The following is a 15,386-nucleotide window of genomic DNA, read 5'->3' as shown; positions in this document are numbered from 1 at the left end:
AGTATATATCCAGTAGTGCGATTGCTGGATGGTAGAGTAATTCTATTTTTAACTTTTTGAGGAGCAGTTCTATCTGTTTTTCACAGTGGCCGCACCAGTTTGCATTCCCACCCACAGTGCACGATGGTTCCCCTTTCTCCACATTCTCACCAGCACCTGTTATTTCTGTTGTCTCTGTTAGTCATTCTGACAGGTGTGTGAGGTAATGTCTCATTGTGGTTTTAATTTGCATTTCCCTGATAGTAAGTGATGAGGAGCATCCTTTCATGTGTCTGTTGGCTTTCTGGATGTCTTCTTTGGAGAAATTTCTGTTCATATCTTTTGCCCACTTTTAATTGGATTATTTGTATTTTGGGTGTTGATTTATAGAAGTTCTTTATATATCTTGGATACTAAACCTTTATCAGATATGTCATTTGCAAATATCTTCCTCCATACGGTAGGTTGCCCTCCTGTTGATTATTTCTGTCACTCTGCAGAAGCTTTTATTTTGATGTAGTCCAATAGTTTATTTTTGCTTTTGTTCCCCTTCCCTCGGAGACCTATCTAAAAAAAAAAGCTGCTATGGTCGATGTCAGAGAAATTACTGCCTGTGGTCTCTTTTATCATTTTTATGGTTTCCTGCCTTATATTTAGGTCTTTAATCCATTTTGAGTTTATTTTTGTGTATGGTAGAAGAAAAGAGTCTAGTTTCTTTCTTTTGCTTGTTGCTGTCCAGTTTTCCCAACACCATTTGTGGAACACACTGTCTTTTCCCAATTTCATATTCTTGCCTCCTTTGTCATACATTAGTTGATGATATAATTGTGGGTTTATTTCTGGGTTTTCTATTCTTCTCCATTGATCTATTTGTCTATTTTTGTGCCAGTACCGTACTGTTTTGATTACCACAGCTTTGCAGTGTGTGATGTTGTGTGGTGCTGCGATGCCTCCAGCTTTGCTTTTCTTTTCCAAGATTGGTTTGGCTATTCACATATTTTGTCATTCCATACAAATTTTAGGATTGTTTGTTCTAGTTCTGTGAAACATGTCGTTTTTATTTTGATAGGAATTGCATCAAATATGTAGATTACTTTGGGCAGCATAGACATTTCAACAGTGTTCTTCTAACCCATGAGCATGGATGTCTTTCTATTTCTTTTTTTTTTTCTTTTTTTTTTTTTTTTTTCAGGATGCAAAAAGCAAGAGGTTCTTTATTGTAGCGCGGGCACCTGCGGGTGGTCAGCAGCTCCTGCTAGCTGAGCACACCAGGCTGGGGTGGTGCAGGATGTCTTTCTATTTCTTCATGTCATCAGTTTCTCTAAGCAGCGTTTTAATAGTTTTCAGAATACAGGTGTTTCACTTCTTTAGTTAGATTTTTTCTTAGTTATCTTATTATTTTTGATGCAATTGTAAATGGAATTGTGGGGGGCTGTTTTGTTTTGTTTCATTTTTACTAAGAGACTAAATTTCTGTTTATAAAAGACTATAAACAAAAAGTTTCTTTCTACTGTGTTGGGTTTTTTTTGTATTTCTTATTTTTATTTTATTTTGGGGGGGTTATTATTATTTTTTTTAAAATTTAATTAATTTATTTATTTTCAGAAAAACAGTATTCATTATTTTTTCACCACACCCAGTGCTCCATGCAATCCGTGTCCTCTATGATACCCACCACCTGGTACCCCAACCTCCCACCTCCCCGCCACTTCAAACCCCTCAGATTGTTTTTCAGAGTCCATAGTCTCTCATGATTCACCTCCCCTTCCAATGTGCCCCAACTCCCTTCTCCTCTCTAACACCCCTTGTCCTCCATGATATTTGTTATGCTCCACAAATAAGTGAAACCATATGATAATTGACTCTCTCTGCTTGACTTATTTCACTCAGCATAATCTCTTCCAGTCCCGTCCATGTTGCTACAAAAGTTGGGTATTCATCCTTTCTGATGGAGGCATAATACTCCATAGTGTATATGGACCACATCTTCCTTATCCATTCGTCCGTTGAAGGGCATCTTGGTTCTTTCCACAGTTTGGCGACCGTGGCCATTGCTGCTATAAACATTGGGGTAGAGATGGCCCTTCTTTTCACGACATCTGTATCTTTGGGGTAAATACCCAGGAGTGCAATTGCACGGTCATAGGGAAGTTCTATTTTTAATTTCTTGAGGAATCTCCACACTGTTCTCCAAAGAGGCTGCACCAAGTTGCATTCCCACCAACAGTGGAAGAGGGTTCCCCTTTTTCCACATCCTCTCCAACACATATTATTTCCTGTTTTGTTAATTTTGGCCATTCTAACTGGTGTAAGGTGATATCTCAATGTGGTTTTAATTTGAATCTCCCTGAGGGCTAGTGATGATGAACATTTTTTCATGTGTCTGATAGCCATTTGTATGTCTTGATTGGAGAAGTGTCTGTTCATATCTTCTGCCCATTTTTTGATATGTTTTGATTTCCTGTGAGTTATTACCCACTTTGATTTGAGGTTTTTTTTTTTGTTGTTGTTGTTTTGTTTTTACCCCAGTGTACTTTATTTTTTTAAATAAATTTAACCAATTTTTTTTAAAGATTTTATTTATTTGACAGAGAGAGATCACAAGTAGGCAGAGAGGCAGGCAGAGAGAGAGAGAGGGAAGCAGGCTCCCTGCTGAGCAGAGAGCCTGATGCGTGGCTCAGTCCCAGGACCCTGAGATCATGACCTTCATGAGCTGGAAGCAGAGGCTTAGCCTACTGAGCCACCCAGGTGCCCCAACCTCAGTGTGCTTTAAAGTAGAGATAATCACCATCTGGAGAGAATCTAGCATTGCCTACCAAACTCACCACTTAAAGTGCAACCATAAAGCAATATATAGTAGTTTTCAAAGACTTGGTATAAAAAAATCTAAAACATGTGATTAATGTTTGTGTATTAATTATATGTTGAAGTAATATTTTTGTTATATTAGTTCAAATATTATGTTTTTTAAAAATTAATTTCCCTGTTTTTAAAATTTCTTTTAATATAGCTCCTAGAGAATCTAAACATACACATGTGGCTCACATTCTATTTCTTCTGGATAATACTGCCTTATACTTTAATGCTTCACATGAGCCGATGGTCCCATGTAGCTTTCCCTGGAATGTAGCTGCGAGGTCTTCATTCAGGATATGACTCAGCCATGCCATTAGTTTCTGTAGTTCCTGAAAAAGGAGAGTTGTAAGGGGGATGATTGAGAACTTATTTAAATATTGAAAACAATTCCATATAGGTCTTGTTGTCTGAAAAAAGCTCATCCTAATCTTAGTTGATAGCAACTGTTACCTTTTTCAGAGAACATAATATTAGCTACTATGACAGTGGAAATTACTTGTTGCAAGTACTTTTTCCAAATTTTAAATTCATTACTTGGGTTTTTGCTGATCCCCTGGTGTACCTAATTATTTTTCTCCTATAATTTTGGTAGGTTGCTTGCATCTTGTAAGATGTCTGTGTAATGAAATAACATCTCCAAAATCAGACATCTGTAATTGCCTTTGATATCTGCGTTAGAGAATAAAGGATCAGGACTTCCATTACAAGAATTAAAATTCAGTGTTGGAAATAACTTCTTCTAATATTCATTTTTTTAAAAAGATTTTATTTATTTATTTGACAGAGAGAGAAGGATCACAAGCAGGCGGAGAGACAGGCAGAGAGAGAGGAGGAAGCAGGCTCCCTGCTGAGAGAAACCCAGATGCGGGGCTCAATCCCAGGACCCTCAGACCATGATCTGAGCCAAAGGCAGAGGCTTAACCCATTGAGCTACCCAGACACCCCCTAATACTCACTTCTAATCTTGTATCAGCCAACAGAATTTAAGCAACTAATAGAGTTTATTCACAATTCAAATTTCTAAAGTATGTTTCTCATAAAAGTTGTAAAATGTGGTTGTATCTTCAGATATTTTTCCTGGTAGGGTACAGGAAAGAAATTGATTTGCCTGAGGGAGACATTCTGTTTGCTTTGATAGAAATGGATGTATTTGCACCCTCTGTGAGCCTCACTATCATACTGACAATTAGGAATGCCTTAGAAAAATTCCTTCCAAAGTTTCTGTATTCCTGTGAAACTTTTTAGAAAACTGAGGCTGGGGGCATCTGGTTGGCTCAGTCAGAGTAGTGAGTGACTCTTGATCTCAGAGTCATGAGTTTGAGTCCCATGTTGGGTGTAGAGATTAAAAAAAGAAAGAAAGAGAGAGAGGTAGAAAAGAAGGAAGGAAGAAAGGAAGAGAAAAGAAAGAAAACTAAGGCTGTAGGCAAGTCATTCTATTTTTATATTTACACAGTAGACTATCTCATTTTCACCAAATTCAAATTCACTTTGCTTTTTTAGAAGTTAAATTTGGAGAGCTGATAAAAGCCATTTGATTGTATATCCAATTCAGTGTTAAATCTAAGACTAAGTGGCGTTTTTTGTCCCTAGCAATCCGATACTGTGACAGATGCCAGCTCATAAAACCAGACCGCTGCCATCACTGTTCCGTCTGTGATAAGTAAGAAAACCTTTTCCTTCCAACTCTCTACATGCTGGTGCTCTTTTTAGTTAATATTGTTTCTTTCCTCACTATTTTGCAGATTATTTCCTTTTTTTCCTGAATTGTGCTTCTGAGACCTTTATTTAGGACATAGAACCGGACAGTCCCTTGCAACGATCCGAGTGGGGCTTAGGGCCACGGTCGCCTCATTGCCCCTTTCCTCACATTCACACTGACGCGAAGTGTCTGAGTTTGGGCAGCTCAGACTTGGCTAGTTCTGTTTACTAAAAACTGCTGGGACTCTGTTTTGACCTTTATAAAGAGAGCTCATAAGACTTCACGATAATCAGATGTTGTTAGGTACTTAATCTACCACAAGGACTGTGCTACTTAGCTTAAAGATTGATGTTAAAGGTAAAGTTTTATCCAGACTTTCTGTAAGTCTGTTGACGTTTTGCACTTTCTTGAGCATAAGGTAGTTGTGTGTTAATATTGAATTGTTTTTTAGGAAATGAGTTCTCTTATTTCTATTTTGAAGCATGTCGATTTTGAAAATTCCATAATTATATGTCATAACTGACATTGACTATAGTGGTTATTTGACATGAGGATTTTTACTATTGTTTAATTTTTAGATAAGTAATTTTGCAATATTTTACTTGCCTCAACTCCTTCTAAGTAACTTTCATACTTCCTTTTTATACTTAATGGGATTAAAATTTTATGAGTTGTTAAGTTTTGTGTGTTTGTGTGTGTTTATTTTTTTAGATGTATTTTGAAGATGGACCATCATTGCCCGTGGTGAGTATGGCTCTATACTTAAACACGTTTCTGTCCCTTAAAACTTAATAAATTGAATCATTTATCTGTGTAAGTCTTTTTATAAATGAAATCTTGCTTTAGCTGACCCAGAAGGTACTTTCAGATTTAGTTTCTAGTATTTGCTGAATTAGCTCAGAAGAGGTTTGATTTGGGAGAATTTCCGTAGAATAATTTTAAAACCGGTAGACTAACAACATAGAAGTTAATTTGTCATATTTGCCTAGGACAAATGGTTTTCTTTGTATGCACATGCATAAACACAGAGATTCTGAAACACTTCCCAGAAATTATACCAAAATGTATTCATAAATTATACATAGTACTTCACTGGAAGTTTTGAATAACAAATTAATTCATCTTAAGCTTTAGCAATTTATTTTAAATAAAACTTGACATTGAGGATAGAATAGCAAACACACAAATACATATGTGTTTAAACAAGGGTTTTGACTTGGAACTCATTAATATTTTAAAAGATAATTGTAGATCAGGCACCTTAACAGAGGATGATTTAAAAGCTCCAATTAACTAATGAAGGTTGATTTTTCTACCTCTGCCTGTCATTTCTCTTCTCCACGTGCACGTATCAGTGACAATTACACTCAGGTTGCCAGCCAGGTTGGATTTGGACTCTACCAGCCTTGCCTTCTTTCACGGGTGGCCCTAGAGAAAAGCAGACACGCTCACAAATGAGTGCCGGGTGTAGGTGGAAACACAGGGAGTAATTAATTATGTTAGCTGCAGGAAATAAGAGGGGTGTATCAGATTTACCTTATTTTTTCTCCCTAGATACCTCTTCCTTTTCTCCTGCTGTATTTTCTTCTTTATTTCAGGCCAGTTAATTCCCGTCAGAGTCATTTTCTCCTCAAAGAAAGATCTCAATGAAAGCCTCGCTTGGTAGCTTGGTATTCATATTCATTTGTAGCCATTCTTTTGCTTTATCTTTTGCTTTCTTCATGCTTTCAATCATTCCGTTTTCTCTCACAGCAGGTAGCCGCCCCAGAGCCCAGAGGCCACCCTCAAGCAACGAGGGTCTGGCCAACAACGCATGCTTTATGAGCTTTTCTCCCCTCCTTGTTTCAGATAAACTGTATCCAGGTTCTGTCTCAGGGTCTGCTCTGGGGGAACACAGGCAAAGACACCCTTCTTTTCTTAAGGAAAGTGGGAAAGAAATCAGGGCCATAGAGATGACTTCAGTTTTTCTGACTTAAAGTCATAGCAGGAATGGAGAGGGGGTAGCAACCAGTATTAATGCCAAGCTTTACACCTCCCTAGAGCTTGACGTGCTCTTGCTAGCCTCACTAAAGCACAAAAATAAGAAATAATAATTCACTCTGATAGCAAACTTTTTACACCTGCCATTAATTTGCCTTTATAAGAGACTTATAGCATAATTTGACAGTCTTTCAGATTTTGACAGATCCTGTTGAATAAGGGAAGGGGAACAGATAGAAGGCTCTAGAGGTTTTAAAACCGGGTGTAGATTGTGTAATCATAGGCTCCCTGTTAGCACACTTGCTCTTTAGTTGAAAAGCTGAAAGTACCTTTCAACTTCGTGTCATTGCTTCCCTGCCCCGGGGCGTCTCCTGCTGCAGCTGCCACCACAGCCTCTGTCTCGGCTCCCATGGGCCCTTGCAGAACGCAGTAGGCCAGGTGGATAATGGAAGGCTTTGGTGACAAGAGCCTCATGTTCACCTGGTGCCTGCTGAGTGGAGCAGCCATTTTATTTATGTGTTTGAATTTTCAAGTTTAAACTTTAAGTTAAAAAAAATTATGCATAATATATACCCATGGTTCTAAATTCAAAAACTAAAAAAGGCCAAGTGTTCTTTCTAGCCCCCTGCTGCTGCTTCTCTTCCTCACAAGGAACATCTTGCCAAATGTCACGTGTACTTTTCAGATATAAGTGTGTACGTGTGTGTTTCATTTTGTTCACACACACAAATATTTTACACATTTTTTAACACAAGTGGTTCTGTTGGGTCCATGGTCAAAGGAACGAGGCTGATAGAAAGTGAAGGTCAAGCAAAGCTTTATTTTGTGCCAAGCATCGAGAATCAAACTGACCGGCCAGGGCTGTCTCTTACAAAGAGGCGACCTCTCTCTGCCTTACAGACTAGCTTTTAAGGGCATAGGCCATGTGGTTGGGCCTGGCCATGCACAGGTGGCCAATGAGATTGTAACACACAGAGAAAGCTGCACAGTCATGCCAGGTCCCACATGAGTGACCAATTGAATTACAGTTTACCCTATAGTAGATATTTGAACTAGCCCATCACCTTGGTCAGAATTGGTGCCCAAAGGGCAGGGCCCATACTCCTTGGTAACTAGGGAGACAGTATGCGCCCCCACTGATTGGATACCTCCACCTGGCCTGCCCCACCCTTGTATTTGGGCTTTGTTACCTGGGACTGGTTTCCAGGACTTGTTTTTAAGTAAGTCCCCTGGGGGGAAGGGGGCCTGGGACAGTTTAAGTTTTACTGCATAAACAACAAAATCACTGTTTAACTGGATGGAATCACTCTGGCTAAATAGGCCCTTATAGTTCCATTATGGACTGACTCTGTGTCTTTTTTTTTTTTTCCCTCTCTTAATATATCCTGGAAATTTTTCCATATCAAGATATAAATAATCTTTTTTGTAACCATTATGTCACTATAGCAGTCTTTATTAAAAGATCTTCAAGGTGTTCCCAAACTGTGGGGTGACATTATGCAGGTCTTGTGTGTAATTTTGAAGTTCAGTATCTGTCAACTTTGAGCATTTGAAAAAGCAGAAAACCGTGCTTCCTTGTTGCCAGTGGCTCCATCATATCTGCTGAGACCAGTTAAGACCACACATCTGGGTGCAGGGGACTGACCCTATGCTGGTGTTTTAACTGAAATGGAAATCCTGTAGTATTTGCTTTACTGGGTTTCTCTTCAAAGAGTTTTTCCTTTAATATAAAATTTTCATTCATTCATTCATTATATTAATGATAGGTTTTGACATGCTCGCCAAAGATTAGGTAACACTTATTAAATCCAATAATTTTAGCTTCATACTGAGTGCCTATAATGTGCTAAAAACTATATAGGTGTGAAAAATTTGTAATTCTTATAAAAGTGACAGAAATTATAGAAATTATTTGTCCCATTTTAAAGGGGAGAGGGAAGTAGAGCTAAAGAGTGGGCTTAACATCACATGGCATGTTTTTTGGACTCCAAAGGCCACATTCTTTTCTTCTTTCTTTTCCTCTATTGTGTTCTTTTTCCCATTTAGAATCAGAAAGCAATTGCCTTAAAACAGGGCCAGTTGCTGTTTGCACTGAATCTTTAAAAATTTTCTTAGAAGATTTCATCTATTTATTTGAGAGAGAGAGGAAGAAAGAGCATCAGGGGAGGCGGGGTGGGGGAAGGGGAGAAGCAGGGCCCCCCGCCCAGTAGGGAGCCCTAGAGCAGGGAAACCTATCCAGGGCTGGGTCCCAGGACCCTAGGATCTGAGCCAAAAGCAGACGCCCAACCTACTGAGCCGCCCAGGCGCCCCTGTTTGCACTGAATTTTAGACAGCATATAAGGGGTATTTACCTTGAGCATGTTTTATTTCTCCATATAAAAGCTTTCAAACTCAGAATACATCTCTTCCTATTCAAACGGAGTCTAGAAAACAGGGAGTTAAAACATTTCACCTGTATGAAGAGACATTTTATTACTATATTTCTTAAAGTGTGAAGTACATATCAAACTCTAAGATACTTGGTTTTTATTTACTGACTTTATTTTCTGTTTCCCAAGTGACAGATAAGGTTACATTACACCATGCTCCTAGCTAGACGTTAAAGTAAATTAGATGTCAAGAAATCTATACTCAAAATATTTTACTTTTTATAAACATGCTATGTGTCATCTCATACAAAAGCTCTTTCTTACATTCCCGTAGGAAGAGAAACAATCTTTCTTATCCCTTATTTTCCTCCAGTCCACAAAAGTCATTGTCTTCAGGCCACTCTCCCAAAGTTACATATGGCTCCCCACCTTCTGTCTACGCATTCTCTCCTCTGGAAATCAACCCAAGCAAGTGAAGGGAATATCCTGTATCCTTTGGAGACAGAATGCATTTAGCCTAGGCTTGTTTGGAATTATGTAGTTTAATTTCTTGCCATTATTTCATTCAGATGTCACTGAAGGCAACCTCAGTAACTGGTTTGCACTCACATTAGAATCGTCACTGTTTTCATATCACACATACCTACAGTTTTTGCCTTCTTTATGAGCCTATTTGCCATATAAAATGCCCTTACGTTCCAAAGTTACTGAATCTAATCCTGGTCCCTTTACCTTATTTATTTATTTATTTGAGGTAGATGATGCAGGCACTTTTCTTTTTCCCCCAGATTTTCAGTTTATTCATAAGCCAGATAAATGTCTACCTTTTCAATTTTTTTTAATTAAAAAAATTTTTTAGGGGCGCCTGGATGGCTCATTCATTAAGCATCTGCCTTTGGCTCAGGTCATGATCCCAGGGTCCTGGGATCTAGCCCTACATTGGTCTCCCTGCTTGGCGGGAATCTTGCTTCTTCCTCTTCCACTCCTTTGCTTGAGTTTCCTCTCTTGCCGTCTCTCTCTCTCTGTCAAATAAATAAATAATATATTTAAAAAAAATTTTTTTTTGTGGGCGCACTTACATGGCACTTACTCTCTCCACAAATTTTTTTAAATTGAGGTATAATGTATTATTTGTTAAAGGGGCACAGGCAAATTTTTAAGTGCACACTATTGTTAACAGTGGGCGCAGTGTCCTGCAGACTTCTGGAGCTCATTTATCTTGCACGGTTGAGTAAACATTTTTCATGTGTACATTGTTTCACTTTAAAAATCTAAAAAGAAGAATGTCTCAGTTTATTAGTAAAGTCAATAGAGACTGAGATTACCTTGCTAACATTAGAGTAAGACAAAGAAGTTTGAGGAGTATGTGTATGTTTTATGCAGTAGATGTATTAGGCCAGTTACCACAATTACCTCAGCCGTGAAGACACCTGCCATTTCCACTTAGATGTTGCGTCACGTGCACAACCTCAGCCTGAAATTTCATAGTCTTTATCAAAAGGCAAAAAAAATTTTTTTGATAGAAAAGTGTGACTGTAAAGTGTGTTATATTTGTATTTATGCCTTTTGATATGATAGTTTGAATTCTTACTCCCCCTTCTCCAAAATATTCTCTAAATAACTTTAGAGTGAGAGCTGAGAATTACAGATCTCCCTGTTTAGAATCAAAGGATATAGAGCCAGCTGTCTGGATTGTTTGTTTTGCGATAAGGAAAATGAAATCCCTATAGACTATTTTGCTTGATCAAGGCCACATGATTATTGAGTGTTAGATGCACATTATGACTCTCTCTGTCTGGCTCTCAATCCTATTTTTTTTCTTAAACGTCCCCTGCATAATCTGGTTGTTTCAGTAGTATGCTGATGGCATTCAAGTAGTTTACAAAGATATTTCATCTAATTTGGGGAAATCTGGAAGATTTTAAATTACCCAATCATAGTTAGAAATCATATCCGGGACGCCTGGGTGGCTCAGTGGGTTAAGCCTCTGCCTTCAGCTCAGGTCATGATCTCAGCGTCCTGAGATCAAGCCCCGCATCCTGTTCTCTGCTCGGTGGGGAGCCTGCTTCCTCCTCTCTCTCTCTCTGCCTGCCTCTCTGCCTACTTGTGATCTCTCTCTCTCTGTCAAATAAATAAATAAAATAAAATAAAATCATATCCAAAGGTAACAAAGAACTTAATAAATTTTTATCTGCCTGACTTCATTAGTTTTCACACCAGCTCTGTGTTTTTAGGTATGTGCCTATTTACGTAATTGGACATGAAATATAGTTATGTGGTTCATGGTCGATTAAAGCAATATCACATATCAAACTTAAAAAGCTAAACACAAGTTCCTTTTTTTGTGAAACGGATTTTTTTTTAATGTTTGTACGTGAAAAGAAATGTTAAGTGTCTTGCTTAAAGGAATGCCAATAAATTTTAAAGGAGAGGAAACCGAATACTGTGTTAAATATGAGCATATGCAGACTGTAGGTGGAAAGTGTACAACTCACTGAAAAGTTGTTTTTGTTTTGTTAACAGGGTGAACAATTGTGTCGGATTTTCAAATTATAAATTTTTCCTCCTTTTCTTGGCTTATTCTCTGCTCTACTGCCTTTTTATTGCTGCTACAGACTTGCAGTATTTTATCAAATTTTGGACAGTAAGTCAATGCCTTGGTGATTTTTTTCTGGGTATACAAAAATATATAATAGATTTTTAGTAATTGAGTTCTTTCAGATACTTATTTTATAGACTAGAGTTCATTTATATATGTAGTCAATCCTCACTGTTCACAGATTCTGTGTTTGTGAATTCTCTTACTTGCTGAAACACATTTGGAATCCCCAAATCAGTGCTCACAGAGTTTATGTGGTCCTTTGCAGACAAGCACAGTGTGGGAAAAACTTGACCCGCCCAAGTGCACGTCCCCAGCTGAGATCAAACAAGGCCACCACATACTGCCTTCCTGTTTGCTCTTCTTGGTGTCTCATTACTATAAACAAGCATGCTTTTCAGTCTGTTTAGGGTCACATTTTTTGCATTTTTTTTGTACTTTTTGTTGGTGATTTTGCTATTTAAAATGGTCTCCATGCATAGCACTGAAGTGCTGTCTGGTGTTCCTGAGCAGAAGAAGACTGTAGTGTACCTTATGGAGAAAATACATGAGTTAGGTAAGCTTCCAGCAGGCACGAGTTACACGGCTTGTTGGCTCTAAGTACTGAATCAACAATGTATATTAAATAAGATGTCAGTACGGTGTTTTTTTTTTTAGCAGAAGCACACGTAAGACAGGGTTGGTTATTGGTCGGCTGTGACTAGAGGCTCATAGGAGCCTAAGCCTGTATTTTCCCTGGGGCGGTGGTTCATATTTACAAATTCAGTGTTCATGGCTCCTTTCTAGAACATGGCTACTGTGAGTAATGAGAATTGACTATGTTTGAAGTTTTCTTTTCAGTATTTAAAAAATGAAGTGTTTTCTTTTTGTGTATAAAGACTCTGTTTTCGAACTATTATGTCTATAAAATCCTGAGTTGTTACTAGGTATTGTTTGGTTAGGCTTTGAGTAGTTCATTTGTTTTTTGGGATATATATTTTAAATGTAAGCAAAACAAAATTAAAATCAATTATTATAAATATCCAAAGATACTCCTGTGGACCCCAAACAATGGTAAAAAACAAAACAAAGCAAACAGACAAATAAACGGTTATCCCAGGTCAGGATTTCTTCATTGTTTTATTAAATTATCCTTTATTATGGTAAGAACTTTCTAAATTCCTAGATAATTTAGGTCAGATTTGAACCACATTGAATACTAAAGATTTACTGAATGCCTTTCTGTGCCAGTTACTTTGCCAAGCCCTAGAAATATACAGGTATATGGACTTGCTGCTAACATTCGGGAATACCTCAGTGTCCAGCACAAAGAATGATCCCTAATGAAAGTCGGAAAGGATATTACCTCACTGCTTCTCATTCCTGGGGATGGTTTTAGTTCCAAACCATAAATATGTATGAAAAGGAATGACCAGTCCAGATGTCACTGTGAGAATTCTGCTGTCAGAAGCTATGAGTGAGAGCAGCAGAGAATATTGAAGTAGCATGACCTTCCTATCAGAAGGGGACACCCGCTAGCAGCCCTGGTGCTTTACTAAGTGTCCGTAGTGCAAGCCTGTCATTCTAGAGTGGGTTCAGGTCTCCTTGGACAATACCTACAATAAAACTGGTTTTGCTTTGAGAAAGCCTGTTTTGTTACCTGGATATTGTAAGGTTTGTTTTAGATCAGTGTTATGCACTAGTGTTGATCTTTCCTGTGATGCTATTATTTAAAATAGCTTGAAGCATTATTGTGGATGTGTCGTTGTATGTGTTCTTGTAGTTGATGCTGTTGTTTGTAGTAATGTTAAAACATCAATAAGTATAGTAACTAATTGTGCCAATTAACCTTCATTTTCAGGCATTATAATAAAACCATTTAAACATTTGTAAAGCTATAGTGTGTTAACAAAACATTTTCAGGAAGTAAATTAAAAATTTTATTTTATAGTTCCTTTTATCTTGCTTCCTAATGTTATAGTTTACACATGTACTACTATAATTTTTCTATGACTCGGTTATGAAAAACAAAATAAATATCCCAAATTTTAATATTTTTATATCTGTATTCATTAATAGTAAACATTTTTAATCTTACATCATACATTTTTCCTCAAAGTTTTAACATAAAGCCATGTATCTTTCTCCATATCTAAATTTCAAAAAAAAAAGTAGAGCAAAAAAAATTCTTTCTTACAAAGTAGGGAATATTTATCCCTTTGACAAAACGTTTTATTTTCTTCCTTTCTTTATAGAATGGCCTACCCGATACTCAAGCCAAGTTCCATATTATGTTTTTATTCTTTGCTGCAGCTATGTTTTCTGTCAGCTTGTCCTCTCTGTTTGGCTATCATTGTTGGCTAGTCAGCAAAAATAAATCTACATTAGGTGAGTATTCAATTATTGTAGTTAACAGAACTTTAAAGACATAAATAGATACTCAGCAAAAGTTGCCATATGATTAAATGCCAACCCGTCCTGATGTGGTAAATATCATATTTATTTCACATACTGTTTTGTGGGGTGGCGACTTAGACACCTACAAATGCAGTTGTTCTGTATATTTATTGACTGTCCATTGTGTGTAAAGCATTGTGTATATACGGTGGTGAACAAGGGCAAAATAGTCTAGTAAGGGACACAAAAAATCAATAACCAAACATAAAAGTAATTGCAAAATGCAGAGTGCTATCTGGGAAACAAATGGGCTGCTGAGCTGTGAATCAAGGACTGGGAACTGTGGAAGGAAACCTAGTTATAGTGGTCAGGAAGGAGCTCACCAAAGCAACAAGTATTAAACCTAAGAAATCAGTCACGGTAAAAACTGTAACATCTCAGGTGGGGAAAAAGAGTACGTTCGAAAGTCCTACAGAGATAGGACGCAGCTACAACAGTGTTCAGTGGAAGTGTATACCTAGCTATAAATGATTCTGTTAAAAAAGAAGTAGGTCAAATCGATTACTTTATAGCTTAAGGAAGTACAAAAAGAACAGCAAAGTAAATCTGAAGCCAGCAAATGGTAGGAAATAATAAAGATTAGAAAGGAGATAACAGAAATAGAGAATTTAAAAAACAAAAGTTCATGGGGTGCCTGGGTTGGCACAGTTGGTTAAGCATCAGACTCTTGGTTTGGGCTCGGGTCATGATCTCAGGGTCCTGGGATTCAGCCCAGAGTTGGAGTCCCGTTCCCTGCTCAGCGGGGAGCCTGCTTGTCTCCCTCTCCCTCTGCCACTCCCTCTTCTCTCTCTCACACACATAAATAATCTTAAAAAAAAAAAAATCAAACCTGAACAGACTTGTAACAAGGAAGGAGATTGAGTCAGTAATCAAAAATCTTCCAACAAAGAAAAGCCCAGGACCAGATGGCTTCCCATGTTCATATATTGGAAGACTTAATATTGATAAGATGGCAATATGACCCAAAGTGATGTAGACTCAGTGGGATCCTGATTACGATATCAGTGGCCTTTATTGCAGAAATGACAAAGATGATCCTCAGATTCATGTGAAATTGCTTGGTGCCCCAAATAGCCAAAGCAGTATCCACAAAAAAAAAAAAAAAAAAAAAAAACAAGTCATTCCTGATTTCAAAACTTACTACAAAGCTACAGGGATCAAAACAGTGTTGTACTGGCACAAAGACAGATAAAGACCAACGGAATAGGATGATAGAATGAAAAATCCAGAAATAAGCCATAAACCTTTGGCAGGTTGATTTTCCAAAACAGTACCAAGACCATTCAATGGAGAATATAATAGTCTCTTTGACAAATGATGCTAAAACTGTAAAACTCTTAGAAGAAAACATAGGGATAAGCCCTCAGGACTTTAATATGGCAATGAATTCTTAGATATAATACCAAAAGCATGAGTAACAAAAGAAAAAAATAGATTGGACTTCCCTAAAATTTTAAAAACGTGTTCA

At 37.6% G+C, this 15,386-nt stretch overlaps 1 protein-coding gene across 3 annotated transcripts in view; it reads left to right on the top strand.

Annotated features, from left to right (window-relative positions):
- The window catches only part of ZDHHC2 (zinc finger DHHC-type palmitoyltransferase 2), an 82,061-nt gene that overhangs the window by 43,276 nt on the left and 23,399 nt on the right, over positions 1-15,386 (top strand). For all 3 annotated transcript variants that reach the window (XR_009349637.1, XR_009349636.1, XM_059156035.1), the window contains exons 5-8: positions 4,426-4,495; positions 5,246-5,278; positions 11,407-11,527; positions 13,717-13,849. Coding sequence is in view for 1 of the 3 variants with exons in the window: in XM_059156035.1 (XP_059012018.1) it covers positions 4,426-4,495; positions 5,246-5,278; positions 11,407-11,527; positions 13,717-13,849 (357 nt within the window). In the remaining 2 variants the exon portion in view is untranslated. The remainder of the gene's footprint in view (positions 1-4,425; positions 4,496-5,245; positions 5,279-11,406; positions 11,528-13,716; positions 13,850-15,386) is intronic.

This window comes from Mustela lutreola, chromosome 18 (assembly GCF_030435805.1).
Source record: "Mustela lutreola isolate mMusLut2 chromosome 18, mMusLut2.pri, whole genome shotgun sequence".
In the NCBI taxonomy this organism is placed as follows: Eukaryota; Metazoa; Chordata; class Mammalia; order Carnivora; family Mustelidae; genus Mustela; species Mustela lutreola.
This window is presented reverse-complemented; position numbering and strand designations above follow the sequence as displayed.